The 16,327-nt window shown below is 42.6% G+C and overlaps 1 protein-coding gene across 5 annotated transcripts in view; it reads left to right on the top strand.

The window, feature by feature from the left end:
• Nucleotides 1–5,552: 5,552 nt before the first annotated feature.
• HTR3B (5-hydroxytryptamine receptor 3B) overlaps nucleotides 5,553–16,327 on the top strand; it is a 29,179-nt gene continuing 18,404 nt past the window's right edge. For 2 of the 5 annotated variants that reach the window (XM_081172646.1, XM_081172644.1), the window contains exon 1: nucleotides 5,553–5,830. In XM_081172646.1, the coding sequence (XP_081028772.1) occupies nucleotides 5,789–5,830 (42 nt within the window). In that variant the 5' untranslated portion in view covers nucleotides 5,553–5,788. Of the gene's footprint in view, nucleotides 5,831–11,158; nucleotides 11,842–16,327 lie in introns of those variants that run through there. The other 3 variants (XM_081172642.1, XM_081172643.1, XM_081172641.1) reach the window with 2 other exon arrangements.

Here is a 16,327-nt window from a genome sequence, read left to right as displayed (position 1 = left end):
TTTAGAGGACTCTCCCCCTTGTCTTGGATTTTACCTAACTTTTTCTTTGGGAACTTAATGGTGGAAACTTTTTATCCTTCTCCCTAATTTCTGGGGAGCTCCCCCTGCTGGATTGTGGAATTACTAGTCTCTGAGAACTGCGGGTTGTTTTGGAATTTTTTACGTCTGGATGTTTACTTTTTGGATTGCTTTTCCCATGGGATTTACAATTTGACCTTGACACTTGGACAGCTGTGGAATGAGTGGTGCAGCAAAAACAAGGGCTGGCAAGAAAGCAAAACAAACTGAACTTTTGCAATTAACTTTGCCTGTGCAGTCACGTAGATCATCTGTTCCAATTGTGACAGGTCTGCAAGAAGGACAACCCAAACAGCCAGCTTTTGGGGATATGGCTGCAGGAGGGCTAGACCCTGTTTCTAAAGAAATATTGGATCAGCTGGCAGCACTAAATAAGAAAGCTGACGAACAAGCAGCTAAATTTGAGGAACAAGCGGCTAAATTTGACCAAGTGACAGCTACAATTAATAAACTGACAGATCAAGTCGCTCAAAATACACAGGCAGTAGGCAATATTGAAAAGATTACAACAGAAAATCGGAAATTAGCTGAGGAAGCAAATACAAAAGCAGACCAAAATAAAAAGAGGATAGAGGAATTAAGAGGGGAAGTAAGACCACTGAGCAGACAGGTTACTGAACAGCAAGCGTACCTGTCCATGGCGGAACTGAAAAACAGGGAAAATAATCTCAGGCTTAGAAACATCCCAGAACTAGAAAAAGAAGATCTGATTGGCTTTTTGACGGCAGAAATATCTAAGTTCTGGGGTCTGGCAGAAGAGAAGGACTTTAAAATTGTCACCGCTTTTAGATTGGGAAGAGTGGCCAAGAAGGATAAGCCAAGGGATTGCTTGATCATCTTGAGATCCAAGCAAGAAAAAGATAATATACTCGGCCTGCATTTTAAAAATTCACTGGTGATTCAGGGAAAGACAGCAGAAATCTTCAGAGACATACCAAAACAGTTGTTGGATTTAAGAACTACATACAAAGATCTGGCAAGCTTACTGAGAAACAACACAATCCCTTACAGGTGGGAATTCCCTCAAGGACTATCTTTTACTTTGAAAGGGAAGAAGATAAGAATCAGAACAGCAGAGGAGCAAGAAAAGTTCCTAAACGATCATGGGGAGGACCTTCGGAAAGGAACAGCAGGTGCTTGGCCACCTCCTACGCCTGGTGCAAAACCAGATCCACTTCCAGAAATAGACGACAAGGGAGACAACCCTATTGGTTGACAAATTGATCCAGGATGTCTCTGCAGCTTTTTAGTTGGAATATTCATGGCGCAAATTCTCCCGAAAAAAGGAAAAGGATTTTTCATATATTGAGGAAGGAACAATTAGACGTCATTTGTCTTCAAGAAACACATGTGACTAGGCTCCACAGGAGAGTGTTAATCAATAAGAGACTTGGCCAAGAATTTATCTCATCGGACAAGGTTAAAAAAAGAGGAGTAGTGATATATGCAAAGGAGAGCCTAGCACCAAAGTTTGTGTATAAAGATGAACAAGGAAGAATTCTGGCGATTGAAATACAATCACAAGGAGAAAAATTTTTGATAGTAGGAATCTACGCACCAAATGAGGGGAAATCGGAATTTTATAAGAAGCTGCATGAGATAATGCTGGACCACATTGACTATACTAACATCATTTTGATGGGAGATATGAATGGGGTTGTCTCCACATATATGGATAAGTCACAAAACCAAAACTTGACTAAAGATGGCAGACTACCAAAGACTTTCTTCGAACTTACAGACAATATGGACTTGATTGACATCTGGAGGACAAAGAACCCTTTAGGTAAAGAGGGAACATTCTTTTCTGAGGCCCACCTATCTTGGACAAGAATTGACCAAATTTGGATGTCTAGAGGACTGGCACCTAAGACTAAAAAAATAGAGATCTGCCCCAAAACTTGCTCCGACCACAACGCTTTGAAAATAGACTTGAGACTTACACCAGCTGGATCCTTCAGATGGAGAATGAATGACTTTCTATTTAGAGATCAGGAAATTGTTAAGAAGGCCCAAAAAATGTTGAAAGACTATTTTGAAATAAATTTGAATACTTCGGTGGAAAAGAAAATAATCTGGGACGCGAGTAAAGCTGTTATGAGAGGGTTCCTGATACAACAGAACACCATCAAGAAAAAACTCTGGAATGGTAAAAAGGACAAGATTTTGGAGAAGATAAGAGACGGAGAGAAAAAGCTGAGACTAAACCCAAAATCAAAAGAAGTTTTAAGAGAAATAAAATTCCATCAAGCACAATATGCGAAATTGATAAACCAAGAAGTTGAATGGAAAATTAAACAGATGAAACAAAGATCATTCGAATCGGCAAATAAATGTGGGAAGCTGCTGGCATGGCAGCTGAAAAAGAGACAAAAACTGAACTTTGTTACCAATCTGGAGGTTGAAGGAGAATGTATTCAGAAACCAGAAGAAATTAGAAAGTGTTTCCAGAGATACTTTAAAAAATTGTTTACTCAAGGACCCCAAGTAGAGACCGAGATAAACAATTTTTTAAAAAGCTATGGCCTGCAAAAATTAACACAAGACAAACAAACAGCCCTGAATTATAAAATAACACAACAGGAAATTGAAAGTGCCATTCAGAATATGCAATTAGGCAAATCCCCAGGCCCAGATGGACTTACCTCCAAATATTATAAGACACTGAAGGAATATTTGACCCAGCCACTAATGGAGGTATGTAACCAAATTATGGAAGGGAAGGGGGCACCAGAATCGTGGAAAGAGGCATTCATCACTTTGATACCAAAATTGGAATCTGAAAAGACTCAACTTAAGAACTACCGTCCCATCTCACTCCTAAACGTGGATTACAAAATTTTTGCTGATATTTTGGCAAATAGATTGAAAAAAGTTTTAAATGAAGTAATTCATAAGGACCAAGCAGGCTTTCTCCCTGGTAGGCATTTGTCTGACAACACCAGGAACATTACTGATGTTTTGGAGTTACTACAGACAAATTTGAGCACGAAAGCAGTTTTGATTTTTATAGACGCTGAGAAGGCCTTTGACAATATATCTTGGAAATTTATGAAGAAAAATTTGGAAGGGATGGGAGTGGGAAGGGCGTTCCAAAATGGTATTGAAGCAATCTATTCAGAACAAAAAGCTAAATTGATTGTTAACAATGTGGTGACAGAGGAGTTCAAAATTGAAAAAGGGACACGACAGGGGTGCCCCTTATCACCCTTGCTATTTATTTCTGTCCTGGAGGTGTTGCTGAACTTGATTAGGAAGGACCAGCAGGTGGAAGGAATACAGGTCGGAGGAAAACAATATAAACTGAAGGCCTTCGCAGATGATTTGGTTTTGACAGTACAGGAGCCAGAACCTAGTACTAAAAGAGCTTTAGAACTAATTTCGGAGTTTGGTCGGGTGGCGGGATTCAAGTTGAACAAACAAAAAACTAAGGTCCTGGCAAAAAACTTGACACCTTCAGAAATAGATGGGTTCCAGAAGGAAACAGAATTAAATGTAGTTACAAAAGTGAAATACCTGGGGGTTAATTTGACTGGGAAAAATTTGAATTTGTTCAAAGATAATTATGAAAAATGTTGGTCTGAAATTAAAAAGGACTTAGAAATTTGGTCAAGATTGAAACTTTCCTTGTTGGGAAGAATTGCAGCAGTTAAGATGAATGTATTGCCAAGAATGTTGTTTCTGTTTCAAACCCTTCAGATCGTGGACAGAGTGGAGTGTTTTGGAAAGTGGCAGAGGGACATTATGAAGTTTGTCTGGCAGGGCAAAAAGCCCCGAATAAAATTTAAAATACTAACAGATGCAAAGGAAAGAGGGGGATTTGCCCTGCCGGACTTAAGGTTGTACTATGAAGCTGCATCCTTCTGCTGGATGAAAGATTGGTTTTTGTTAGAAAAAACTGATGTCCTAGATCTTGAAGGGTTTAACAATGCTTTTGGGTGGCATGCATATTTGTGGTACGACAAGGTAAAGATTCACAAATTGTTCAAAAACCATATTGTCAGGAAAGCTTTATTTATTGTCTGGACTAAATATAAGGACTTACTTGAAAATAAGACCCCGAGGTGGCTATCACCGACGGAGGCTAAGGCCAGAAAACTACTTAACATGGAGAGTGGCTGGGCAAAATACTGTGAGATAATAGAAAGAGTTGGTGATACTTGGAGGTTGCAGAGTTTTGAAAAATTGAAAGGAAAGGTGCGAGACTGGTTTCACTATGCCCAAATTCTAGAGATCTTTAAAAAGGAAAAAAAAAATTGGTTTCCAGGTGGAAAAATCAAAATTAGAGTCAGAACTTCTTGAACCTAAGACGAAAGTGCTTTCAAGAATGTATAACTTGCTGCTTAAATGGAACACTCAAGATGAGACAGTTAAATCAGCCATGATAAAATGGGCACAAGACATTGGGTACAATATTATGTTTGAAGACTGGGAAAGGTTATGGACCACCGGTATGAAATTTACGGCATGTAGTGCCTTAAAAGAAAACATTATGAAAATGATGTACAGGTGGTACATGACCCCAGTCAAACTCGCAAAGATATACCATTTGTCTGATAATAAATGTTGGAAATGCAAGGAGGCTGAAGGAACATTCTTCCACCTCTGGTGGACATGCCCGAGGGTGAAGGCCTTTTGGGAAATGATTTATAACGAGTTGAAAAAGGTATTTAAGTATACCTTCCATAAGAAACCAGAGGCCTTCCTCCTGGGCATTGTAGCCCAGAGAGTGTTAAAGAAGGATATAACTTTCTTTTTATATGCAACTACAGCAGCAAGAATCCTTATAGCCAAATATTGGAAGGCACAGGAGTTACCCACGCTGGAAGAGTGGCATACGCAACTGATGGACTATATGGAACTAGCCGAAATGACTGGCAGAATCCGAGACCTGGGAGAAGAGGCAGTGGAAGAGGATTGGAAAAAATTTAAGGACTATCTACAAAAACATTATAAGTTATATGAATGTTGAGAATTTGCTAAGTTTTGGGAAAAACATGCTTCAGTATTGAGATTTGAAAATGATGGAAATTAAGTTATGACTGTGAAAAGTTTAAATTTTAGAGTATATAATTAGATGAAAGTACAAAAACACATGAAACAAGGTATTAATTTGCTGTTTATTCTTTATTGTAAAGAAAGCAGGGGATGGAAGATGTGGGGAAGTCCAATTGATTATGAAAAAAGATTCGGAAAAGTGAATTTTCTTTTATTTAATTTCTTCTTTTCTTTTTGTAAAACCGCTTTTGTTGTGTCATTGACGATGTATTCTGACCTTGGAAAAAAAGCAATAAAAAATATTATTAAAAAAATAAAAAAAAGAAATTATACTTCTTTTTTCTTGTTTGTGTTTTTATTGTTGTGTTTGATTATATAATTTGTGAAACTTTAATAAATATCTTTTTTTAAAAAAAAGAGAGATCGGTTGAGCTTCCCTTGGCCTGATTTTTGGAGGCAAAAGTGGCCCTGTTTGCAACAGGACGTTGAGGTGGCCTAAATCTGTGAGATAATCTGAATCTGTCCCCTGCCTTTTAAACCCATCTTGGCTGCTGAACATGTTTGCAAGCTTGGCTACTAACTTCAAGACAATATGAATGATTTTCCTGGTGCCCCCATAAAACTATTGCTTCCCTTTTCTTTTCATTGAATCTTGCTGCCTCCTTCCCTGGGATGAAGCAGAAGGCAGAGTGTGAAAGGTTTATATATATATATGGGGTGCTGTGAGGACAACCCAAATCATGTTTGCATGAAGGTAAGGCTCGAATGACTACTAGCCACAACACTGATGGCAATATACCTTTGAAGACCCATTGCATAGAAATGCAAGTAGGGAAAGCGCTGCTGTTAACACCAACGTCCTGCTTGCAGGCTTCCCATCTTAGGCACCTGGTTGGCCACTGGGAAAAGGATGCTGGACTAGATGGGCCAATGGTCTGATGCAGCAGATCCTGATCTTCTTTGTATGTACAGCACAAACCAACCCAAGGGCTATGTAGAATCAGGTTGAATGATCAGATGGATACAGTTCAGAGAATCTGTACTGCTTCTTCCATTGCCAGGGTTGGATCTTTAGACTATGGCTGACAGAAGTTGCTGTACAAAACAGCTTGAGGGCACCACATTGGGGAAAGCTGGTTTAGTCTGATCTACTGCCCATTACTCATTTGGGAGTTTCTGGCTCCATGATCTCATCATCTGTTTTGACCCTTCAGAATTGTGATTTATGAAGCAGCTAGCTACAGTAATTCTGCTCTTGGTAAGACAGCCATGTTGCAGTTTGCAAGGGGGATTATTATTTATTTCTTCCACTGCTGTCCTACCCTTCCTCCCGAAGGAGCCTGAGGAACCCAGATAGGGGAGCTGTCAGGCTAGTAGGGAAACCTACTAGAGTCAAGGGGTTGGGCGCAACAGCAGGTGCCGCCAAGGAACTGTCCACAAGAGAGTTAAGAACGTGAAGACTAGAGAGGATAAGTGTTGCACCAGCAAGAAAGGAACCAAGGCTTCCTCTTAGGTCTCTTCCAAGCAAGGCCCTGATCCTGGAAGTCTATAAAACAGTGGTTCCCAAACTTTTTTTGGCTATGCCCTGCCTTTTGTTGTTTAATCGTGTCCAACTCTTCGTGACCCCATGGACCAGAGCACACCAGGCACTCCTGTCTTCCACTGCCTCCCGCAGTTTGGCCAAACTCATGCTGATAGCTTCGCAAACACTATCCAACCATCTCATCCTCAGTCGTCCCCTTCTCCTTGTGCCCTCCATTTTCCCCAACATCAGGGTCTTCTCCAGGGAGTCTTCTCTTCTCATGAGGTGGCCAAAGTATTGGAGCCTCAGCTTCAGGATCTGTCCTTCCAGTGAGCACTCAGGGCTGATTTCCTTAAGAATGGAGAGCTTTGATCTTCTGGCAGTCCATGGGACTCTCAAGAGTCTCCTCCAGCACCATAATGCCCCGCCTAAGCATCTCTGAAATTCTGATAACCCCTCCCCAGTGACATATAATTCTTATTATTCAAAAAGTGAACTCCTATTCACGTGGAGGAAGCCTAAAAGGCCATTCACTGTTAATAACTCATTGTTGAATTGCCCCCCTTAAAAACCAAATTGCCCCGCTGTGTGGCATGTGCCCCACATTGGGAACCACAAAGTCAAAGCTTCATTTTCAGAATCAGAATCTGATGAACAGAGACTTTGGGCAATTCTCCACATTCTAATGTCCAGGACCAGATTAAGACATTTAGGGGCTGAAACCCTAATATATATATATATATATATATATATATATATATATATATATATATATATATATATATATATGCAGGTTTTGGTGTCTTCGGGTATCTTCCCGTGTAAGAGTTGGGGTGTCTAGGCGACGTTTCGACGAGGTCTCACTCATCATCTTCAGGCTGGTGCTTTCGGCTTCTTGTTACTAGAACAGAGCAGGATCTCAGTGTTTGAGTTCCTATAAATACTGTTGAGGGGGGTGTGGTGTATAGCCTCCAACGTTCTGGGCAGAGAACGTGAGGCTATACACCACACCCCCCTCAACAGTATTTATAGGAACTCAAACACTGAGATCCTGCTCTGTTCTAGTAACAAGAAGCCGAAAGCACCAGCCTGAAGATGATGAGTGAGACCTCGTCGAAACGTCGCCTAGACACCCCAACTCTTACACGGGAAGATACCCGAAGACACCAAAACCTGCATTCCTGTACCCGTGAAAATCTACGAAAGCATATATATATATATATATATATATATATATATATATATATATATATATATATATATAGTGCCCCCTCATTACATAATGCAAAATAAAAGCAACAGTAAACTGTGAAATAAAAGTTTAAAATAAAAACAACAACAAAGATTTATTGCAACTCATGACAGAATCTGATCTCCCCACATTCATTTTATCTATGTTAGTAGGACACATACAGGTGTGTGGGAATAAGTATTAGAAACAGAATAGAAAAATTGGGGAAGAGTGTGTAGTGGAGTGTAAGGAAGTTGAACAAAGTTCTTATCATTTTTAATCTTTTTTTCAGTGCCCCTGCTTTGCTGGTGCCCTAAGCATGTACTTAGTCTGCCTATTGGGCAACCCAGCATTGCTAATTGTGGAGTTGGTCTGGGTTCATTGATGCCTTTTCCCTTGGGGTGCAGGAGGCGATGGCAGGGGCGGAGGAAGGGGGGTGCGGTGGGGGTGGGCCGCCGAGGGGATCACCACTGGGGGCTGGCAAAATGCCGGGCAGCACTCACCGCGGGCCCTGCAGCACGCCCGAGCCATGTGTCTCTCCTGGGAGTGACACGGTGGCTTGGGCGCCCTCAGGCTCCGTGCTGCCCCAAATGGTCTGTCCACCACCTCCCCCTTAGCTGTAGGGCGGCTGAGTGGAAGGAGGCAGGCAGACTCCTCGGAGGCCCCACGGTGCATCCTGCCCCAGCTCCCCCCCCCCCACAGCTGGTCCCGCCCCAGCATGCATGTGGCCCCGCCCCTGGGTGCAGGGCACACACGCTGCCCTAGGCACCCAACTGGCTTCTCCGCCGCTAGGTGTTGGTGCTGAGTCCTGAGCCACAGGGGTATCCCAGGCACGTGGCAAATGGTATCTGTCCAAGCCCTTCACTTTGGCGGGATCAGAGGCTATGTACATGTTAGCAGCTAGAAATGTGTCCCCCCCACCCTACCCCGCTGGTTGTATTACAAATTGCTTTCTCGCATTGCAAGTGTTTGTGTGTTCCTTCGCTCTATTTGTGTTCTTTGATTTATCTTTCTGTGATGAACTCCAGCTCACTAAAACTGTCATCCACACGTGAGCAACGGCTGCCTGAAAAGCCTCTCACACATCTCGGCTTAACCGTGGCTTCTGCTTCGTAATCAGATAGAAACTGGTTTGAGTGTCGGATGGAAATTCCCAGGTGTCAGAAAAGGCTATTTATGTATGCCACAAAGGCGGCTCGTGTTTTGTTAGCCCCAAAATGGAAAACGAGCGAGGTCCCAAACAAAGGAGAATGGCAACTTAAACCGATGGAATATGCACAGCTTGCAGATCTAACGTAAGGAATAAGAGAACAAGAAGAACATTCTTTTAAAGAAGATTGGAAAAATTGTTTACTGAATATATAGGGGGAAATTGTGTACGCTTGAAAATGTTGTCAGCATGAAGATAAATTCAACAGTGTAAATAAGTTTTGATGGAAGTAATACAGTGGACGCTCGGGTTGAGAATGTGATCTGTGTGGGATGCACATTCGCAACCTGCAGCGTTCGCAAGCCACAGTGGCACTTCTGCGCACGCATGGGTTGTGATTCAACGCTTTTGGGTTTTGGCGGTCCGCAACCTGAAAAATACAACCTGAAGCATCTGTAACCCAAGGTATGACTGTAATGAAATTCTGAATGGTTTAGTTTATATAAAATATGCAAGGATTTATGCTATGTAAAATGAACCATGGAAAGAGAAGAAGGGAAGTCAGTGATATTTTAAGGTTGTATAAATGAATATTCTAAATTGTAAAACAGAATATATATATATATATATATAGAGAGAGAGAGAGAGAGAAAGAAAGAAAGAAACTGGTATGAGGGAAAACACATCAAACAGGGCAAAGCCAGAGGCAAAAGTGGGCACAGCAATGGGCGTGACTTCCACCTTTGCAGGGGAGCCTAAATTCCAGCCATGCAAAAGCCCAAAGTTTCTTTATACATGTGCATCTCTCAATCTTCATCCCAGGAAGCAATTGAGGGGCACATTCCTGCCAGGCTAAAGAACCGAAGGAGGACATTGAGCAGGACTAGTGAAGAATGTAGTCCAGGGAGAGCAGGCATAGTCTTGAGAGAGTCCCAGGGACTGGACTGAAGGGCCTGGGGGCTGCTTGCAGTTCCTGGCCCTGTGTTTCCCCAGACCTGGCAAGAGGCTCAGCCAGGCCTCCAACACACCTCTTTGCCCTGGTCTTTGACACTTGAGATGTGTGCTTTCTGGATCCACCCAAATTCACGTGACTGTCATTTGTTTCAACTGTTTTTGATACTGTATTTTAAATTGTTGTAACCTCAAGTACAAATACCTGCTGGAAATGTAAAGAAAAAGAAGGTACCTTTTACAATATGTGGTGGTCGTGTATGGCAATAAAAGCTTTCTGGGAAATGATATATAATGAATTGGGAAAAAAAATGTTTAAAATAACTTCTGTAAAAAAAGAAGCTTTTTTTATTAGGAATTGTAGGTGCCAACATCCCTGAGGAGCAGAAAAGACTTTTTATGTATGTGACAACAGCCACATGGATTCTACTAGCCCAGAGATGGAAAGAAGGAGTCTCTACCAGAGAGGAATGGCAAAACAAGCTGTGGGCTATGCTCAAAAGGCAAAGCTGACCAGAAAGCTCAGGAACCAAGAAGACAAAAACTTCAAGAAAGAATGGGAAAAAATTATAATCTATTTAGGAGAGCACTGTAAGCAGATAAAAACTTTAGCAGGATTTTAATAACGCTTGCAAATGTAACAAATGTTACAGACAATATGGTCAGATACAAAATATAGATTATGAAATAGTATGCAGTTGAAAATGTTGACAACAGGACCCATGGAGGAGAAGGTGAGAAGTCTCAAGATTCAGATAAATATATATGGATGTGTACCTGGTATTGTTATAACTTTACACTTGTAAAATCAAATAAAAACAATTTCAAAAACAATATTAAATTGTTGTAACCTGTCCTGGGACTTACTGGTGGAGGGTGGGCAATAAAATTAATTAAAATGGTCATCCCCATTTGTAAGAATGTAAGTGAAATGAGTGGATAAGAAGGAACAGTTGGTCCATCAAAGTGGAAAGGGTGTGTGTGTTAAAGAGTCTTTTGCTCCTATATTGGTACACATGGGAAGAGAGGCAATAGATGGTGCCCCTTTGAATTGCTCCCCAAGTCACTGGCTCCCTCTAAAACATTGCCCTTGTTTTAAAAAAGTGTTTGCCAACACCTCAGTGCCAGTCTGGTAGAGGACAGGTCCCCTGGAATAACCTTGCTTGAAAAGAGGGCTTTCCTTTCCCTTCTGAGATGAGGCTGTTAAGTTCTCCCATCCATCACAGCACAGCACGTCTTTTAATTAAAGGGAGCTGAGACGAGAAGATGACATGCAGTCTGGATCTCCCAACACCAGCCTCCCTCCTCCTTGGCTTACGGTGTTAGTGATTGTTCTTCATTAGACAATAGAAAGCTTCCATTACCCGAGGTAATTCAAGACAGTGAGGTTAATTGCTGTCAATGCCAGAGATGCCAGTGCATAAGTCTGATGCAGAGGATCTATTTGGGATGCTATTATTATTATTATTGCAAAGACCGTCGCATAAGGCAGCTTCCCAGGTAAAAGCATTCTGCGAAATCCTGTTAGGAGTAGGATTTCTTACCCCCCACAACCTCAACTCTCCATCTTCAGACCAATTGCCATCAGCCACTTAGCACCAGCACGTCAGCGGAATTAAAATGCTGTCTGTGATCACTTTCCCAAGCAGAAGAGGTGGCGAGTGTTAGATCTCGTGGGAGCGCAGAAAGGCTTTCAGAGCTTGAAATACTGGTGGTGCTGGACATTTCATTGATGTGCAATGAAGAAACGGACAAGAAGAGAGAAGGTGAACTTCCTGCTTAAGAATTGTCTGCTCATCTGATGAGATGCTGGAGAATCAGCCCTTTCCTGGGAAAAATCAGATTCTGTGAGTTACCAGGTGGTAGCTATGATGATGATGAAGGTATTCCTGCTCCTCATTTTTGTTGCAGGTAAGATTTCAGGTATGTTATTATTACATTGCCATCTGTATACATGGCATCTTTCAGGGCAACCTAAGCAGGTCCTTGCCCTGAGGAGGCTACAGTTTTGACTTCAGTACGTACTTGGGGAGAGAGGGGAAGGGAAGGGAAGATTTGATCACTTGGTCAATTCATACACTCACACTCCTTGCTCAGTAACTTAGCACTTGGTGATGACTCTCAGCTGAACACCTGAGTAGTCAAGTATGCGAGTCATAAGTTACTCATTTAGCACGCTTCTGAGCCACCTTTTCACAGTTCAGGGTGGTTTGTGTCAGCTAATGCAAGAGGTTAAAATACACACAAAACAACCAGTGATCTAGAAAAGGAACCAGCAGGCTAGCCAGAAGTCCACCCTGAAAGGTAATAAGGAGGTGGAATTCTCCTTGATGTTATAGCCACTAAGGCCCCTGTTCAGACATGCAGCAAAATCAGGTGGCAATAATGCTTGACCTGCAATGTAGCACTTTGCATGCTTTAGTGCTGTTTGGGGGGGGGGAGGTGTAGAAGCAAGCAGAAAATTTGGTTGCTGGTGAGAGCCCTTCTTTCAAACATGCCGGATTTTACATGTGTCTGAACTGCACTTGGTCCATAATACAGCGGGGATTGGGTGATTTGATCACATGACTTCTGTGCTATGTCAGCTGCGCTGGCTCCCAGTCCATCTGCGGACCCAGTTCAAGCTGCTGTTTCTCACCTTTAAAGCCTTCATGGCATTGGGGTGCCTGAAAGATCATCTTCTCCCATAGAGACCTCCACCTGAAACTCAAGATCCACTTCCCAGGCCCTACTCTGAGTGTCCTGTCAAGTGGGGTGCAACAGGAGGCTACCAAGGTAGGGTGGCCACATGTTTTGCTGCACAGAAGACAGTTCTCTATTTGATGGGCTACCCAGTTTAAAGAATTCTACGGAACAAGAGCAAGGGGGCAATTAGAAGTTGCCTGTCAACAAATTTCAGCACCTGGACAGCAAACTGAGCATAAACACAGGCTACCTGCCCCATTTCTTCCCCACTGAGGGGAGATATACTGTATTTCTATTAAAGCTAGAGTAATTGTCTCCAAATGCACATCTATACATATAACTTAGTCTATGTAAAAATTTTACATGCAAATCAGTGTCCCCTTTTAGTCCTCTTTTTAAAGTGATGTGCATTGTTCTTTTCTTGGTGATGGAGCAGTCACCCAAAGGAGAAGACATTTTTGATGGTCGTAAAATCCATCTGCCCTTATTCCGCTCCCATGAGGCTTGCTTTGAGCTTACATTTTGGCCTCGTGAGTGTCTCTTGAATACTTTTTGGTGTTGTTCTCTCCGGACTTTTAAAATTGTGATTTTAATATCTCACTTGTAATCCTCTCTTTACCGCCATGTTACTGTTACTTCTGCTGCAGAACTGTTTTGTTTTTTTACTCTTCTCTGCTGATCAAATATTTATGCTGCCATTTGTTGGGTTTTATATTTAAAATCTTGATAGTTACATCTTGCATTTCCTGGCTTTTTGCTTGTGAACCATTCAGGGAATGATGGTCAGCCATACAAATGCTACAAGTAAGCAAACAAACCAATACAAGCAAGGTGATTGTTTTCTTTATGGGGGCATCTGAAACTGCCAGCTTCCCCCTGCAGTCTGAAGTGGCACAGCCTATGAGAAGATTTGCCCCCATGATTTTTGTGCATGCACAAAAGCAGGACTCATGCCTTGCACATATTTGCAGGAGGTGGAATGAGTGCAGAGATGCTGGATTTCAACCCCTTTAGGGAAGGAAATTCTCTATGTGCAAGACTATTATAGTCAGGACATTCTGTGTGTGTGAACCTATGATTTTGCACAAAACAGAGGCAACTGGGAGTCATGGGTGCAGAATACAGTTACCCAGGAAAGGCTGGCCACAGTAGTTCATACGTTGCTTACTTCTTGACTAGATTACTGTGGGGCTTTCCTTGTGCTTGATCCAGAAGCTGCAGTTAGTGCAGAGTGATTCTCCACGACTGCTGATGGGAGTGAGGCCTTGTCAGCATATTACACCTGTGCTCAGAGACCTGCACTGGTTGTCTATTTGGAACTGGGTAAAGTTCAAGGTGTTACCAGGGCTCTTTTTTTCAGCCAGAACTCACTGGAACTCAGTTCCGGCACCTCTCAGGTGGGTGCCATTGCCATTAGAAGAGAACAAGGGAGGTGTTCATAGTGAGTTCTGGCACTTCTTTTTCTAGAAAAATAGCACTGGGTGTTAGTATATAAAACCCTTAACAACTTGGGACCAGTTTATCTTCAAGATTCATCATCAAATCTTTATTACGGTCATAGACTAGCATTAATAGGGTGGGGTACAATCATTTAAAATCTGTAAAACATTTTGAAGAGCTAAAATTATTAAAACAGAAGGTGCTATAAGAATCTAAAAGAAGGGTTAGGAGCACTAAATGGAAGTGGAAGAGCATAAAATGTTAGTATATAAGAGGCTATGACTATCAGTTTACAAAGCACTCTGAAATGAGTGTTCACTAAATCTAGTTTGTGTCTCAGGCACCTACAAGATGGCCTTACCCCATATACTCCCTTTTGACTGCTTTGATTGGTAGAATTGGTAGGGTTACAGGTGTCACGTAACACTCATTCTGCATTTGTAAGAACTCAGTCTTTTAGTGGGGGAGCACCTACCCTTTGGAACTCCCTGCCTAATGATATCAGGCAGGCATCTTTGCTGCACACTTTTCAGCACCTGATGAAACTTTTTTGTTTAGACAAGCCTGATCCGATCTTTAGAAAGCTGAGGCAAGCTTTAATCTGCTTTTAGTTTATTGTTATTTTAACTTTTCGAAAGTCTTAAATTATTGTTGCTAATTCTTCTTGCTTACAATTTTATCTTTTTATTCTATCTGTAAACCACTTTGAGGTCCCCTGTCCCCTGTCAAGTGTATAAATCTTATGAAATAAATAAAACCTCAAGGATAATAATACTAATAATACTAATAATAATAATTTATTTGTACCCCGCCCATCTGGCTGGGTTTCCCCAGCCACTCTGGGCGGCTTCCACAGAGACCAAAAATACACAAAAATGTCACACATTAAAAACTTCCCTGAACAGGGCTGCCCTAAGATGTCTTCTGAATGTCAGGTAGTTGTTTATCGCTTTGACATTTGATGGGAGGGCGTTCCACAGGGCGGACGCCACTACCGAGAAGGCCCTCTGCCTGGTTCCCTGTAGCTTTCCTTCTCGCAATGAGGGAGCCGCCAGAAGGCCCTCGGCACTGGACCTCAGCGTCCGGGCAGAACAATGGGGGTGGAGATGCTCCTTCAGGTATACTGGGCCGAGGCTGTTTAGGGCTTTAAAGGTCAACACCATCACTTTGAATTGTGCTCAGAAACATACTGGGAGCCAATGTACTGAGAAGCCAAGCAGACATTCCTGGTTCTTGATGAGGAGCAAGTATTTCTCCCTCTCTGAGTTGCTCCAGTGATGCTAAAGTCTTGTGTAAGCGGCTCCCTTCCCTTGATTGCGTCACACTTCTGGTGGTCTCTCTCTATCACAACCCAGAGTCTCACCGAAGCAGCACAAAACTCCCAAGCTGCAGCCAAACTGGCGAGGAATGTTTCTGACACTCCCAGAGGGTAGGATTAAAGCACGTGAATGTTTGCTACAGGGGGCTAATACCCAAAAGATACTTCGCAGCTTTGAAATGTGGCCACTTCAACCTTACTTCCCTGTGTGCTCCTACACCGGGGAGGTGTTGTTATTATCAACAACGTCTATTCGTTTAGCTCCGTTGACAGTTGAGTTTTAGGAGCCTCATTTGCAACGCTTCCAGGCTGCCGAAGGAAATGTGCAGCTGCTAATGATGAGAGCCATCTCTGTCCCTGACATTAGCTCAAGCACGTTGCTTGTTTCCACAGTTCTTGCTGGAACGCAGCCCAGAAGCATCATGCTCCTTGGTGGTAGCCACAATGGGGACAGGTGGGCACAAAGCTCGCAACGATATTGCGCCACAGCCGACAATTGATCGTTATTAGGCTTATTTTTAGCACCATCATTAACTCCATCGAGCATTGCTGTCCCCATGGAAACGTCCGGTTTTGACTTCTGAATCGGTGTAGCAGGTTAAAGTCTCTAACTTGGTTCCATTTTGGACACAGGCCAGCGGGCGTTGAGTCTTCAGCAGGACTTCCACGCATTGCACTGTTTTTGGGAATTCATCAAGCTCAAAAATCTGCTTGATGCAGATTTTATGAATGGGGCAGCCATATTTATGAATGGGGCAGCACTTACCCCAAAGCAGGGATGGGGAAGCCGTAGCCTTCTAGATGTTGGTAGGCTCCATCTCCCATCTGCCCCAGCCAGCCTGGCCAGTGGGCAGGAGTGATAGGAGCTGTGGTCCAACAAGATATGGAGGGCCACAGATTCCCCATCTGTGCCCCGAAGCATCTCATCTTTATTTATTGCATTAGCCGTGTGGC

This window comes from Podarcis bocagei, assembly GCF_964188305.1.
Source record: "Podarcis bocagei genome assembly, chromosome: 15".
Taxonomy (NCBI): Eukaryota; Metazoa; Chordata; class Lepidosauria; order Squamata; family Lacertidae; genus Podarcis; species Podarcis bocagei.
This window is presented reverse-complemented; position numbering and strand designations above follow the sequence as displayed.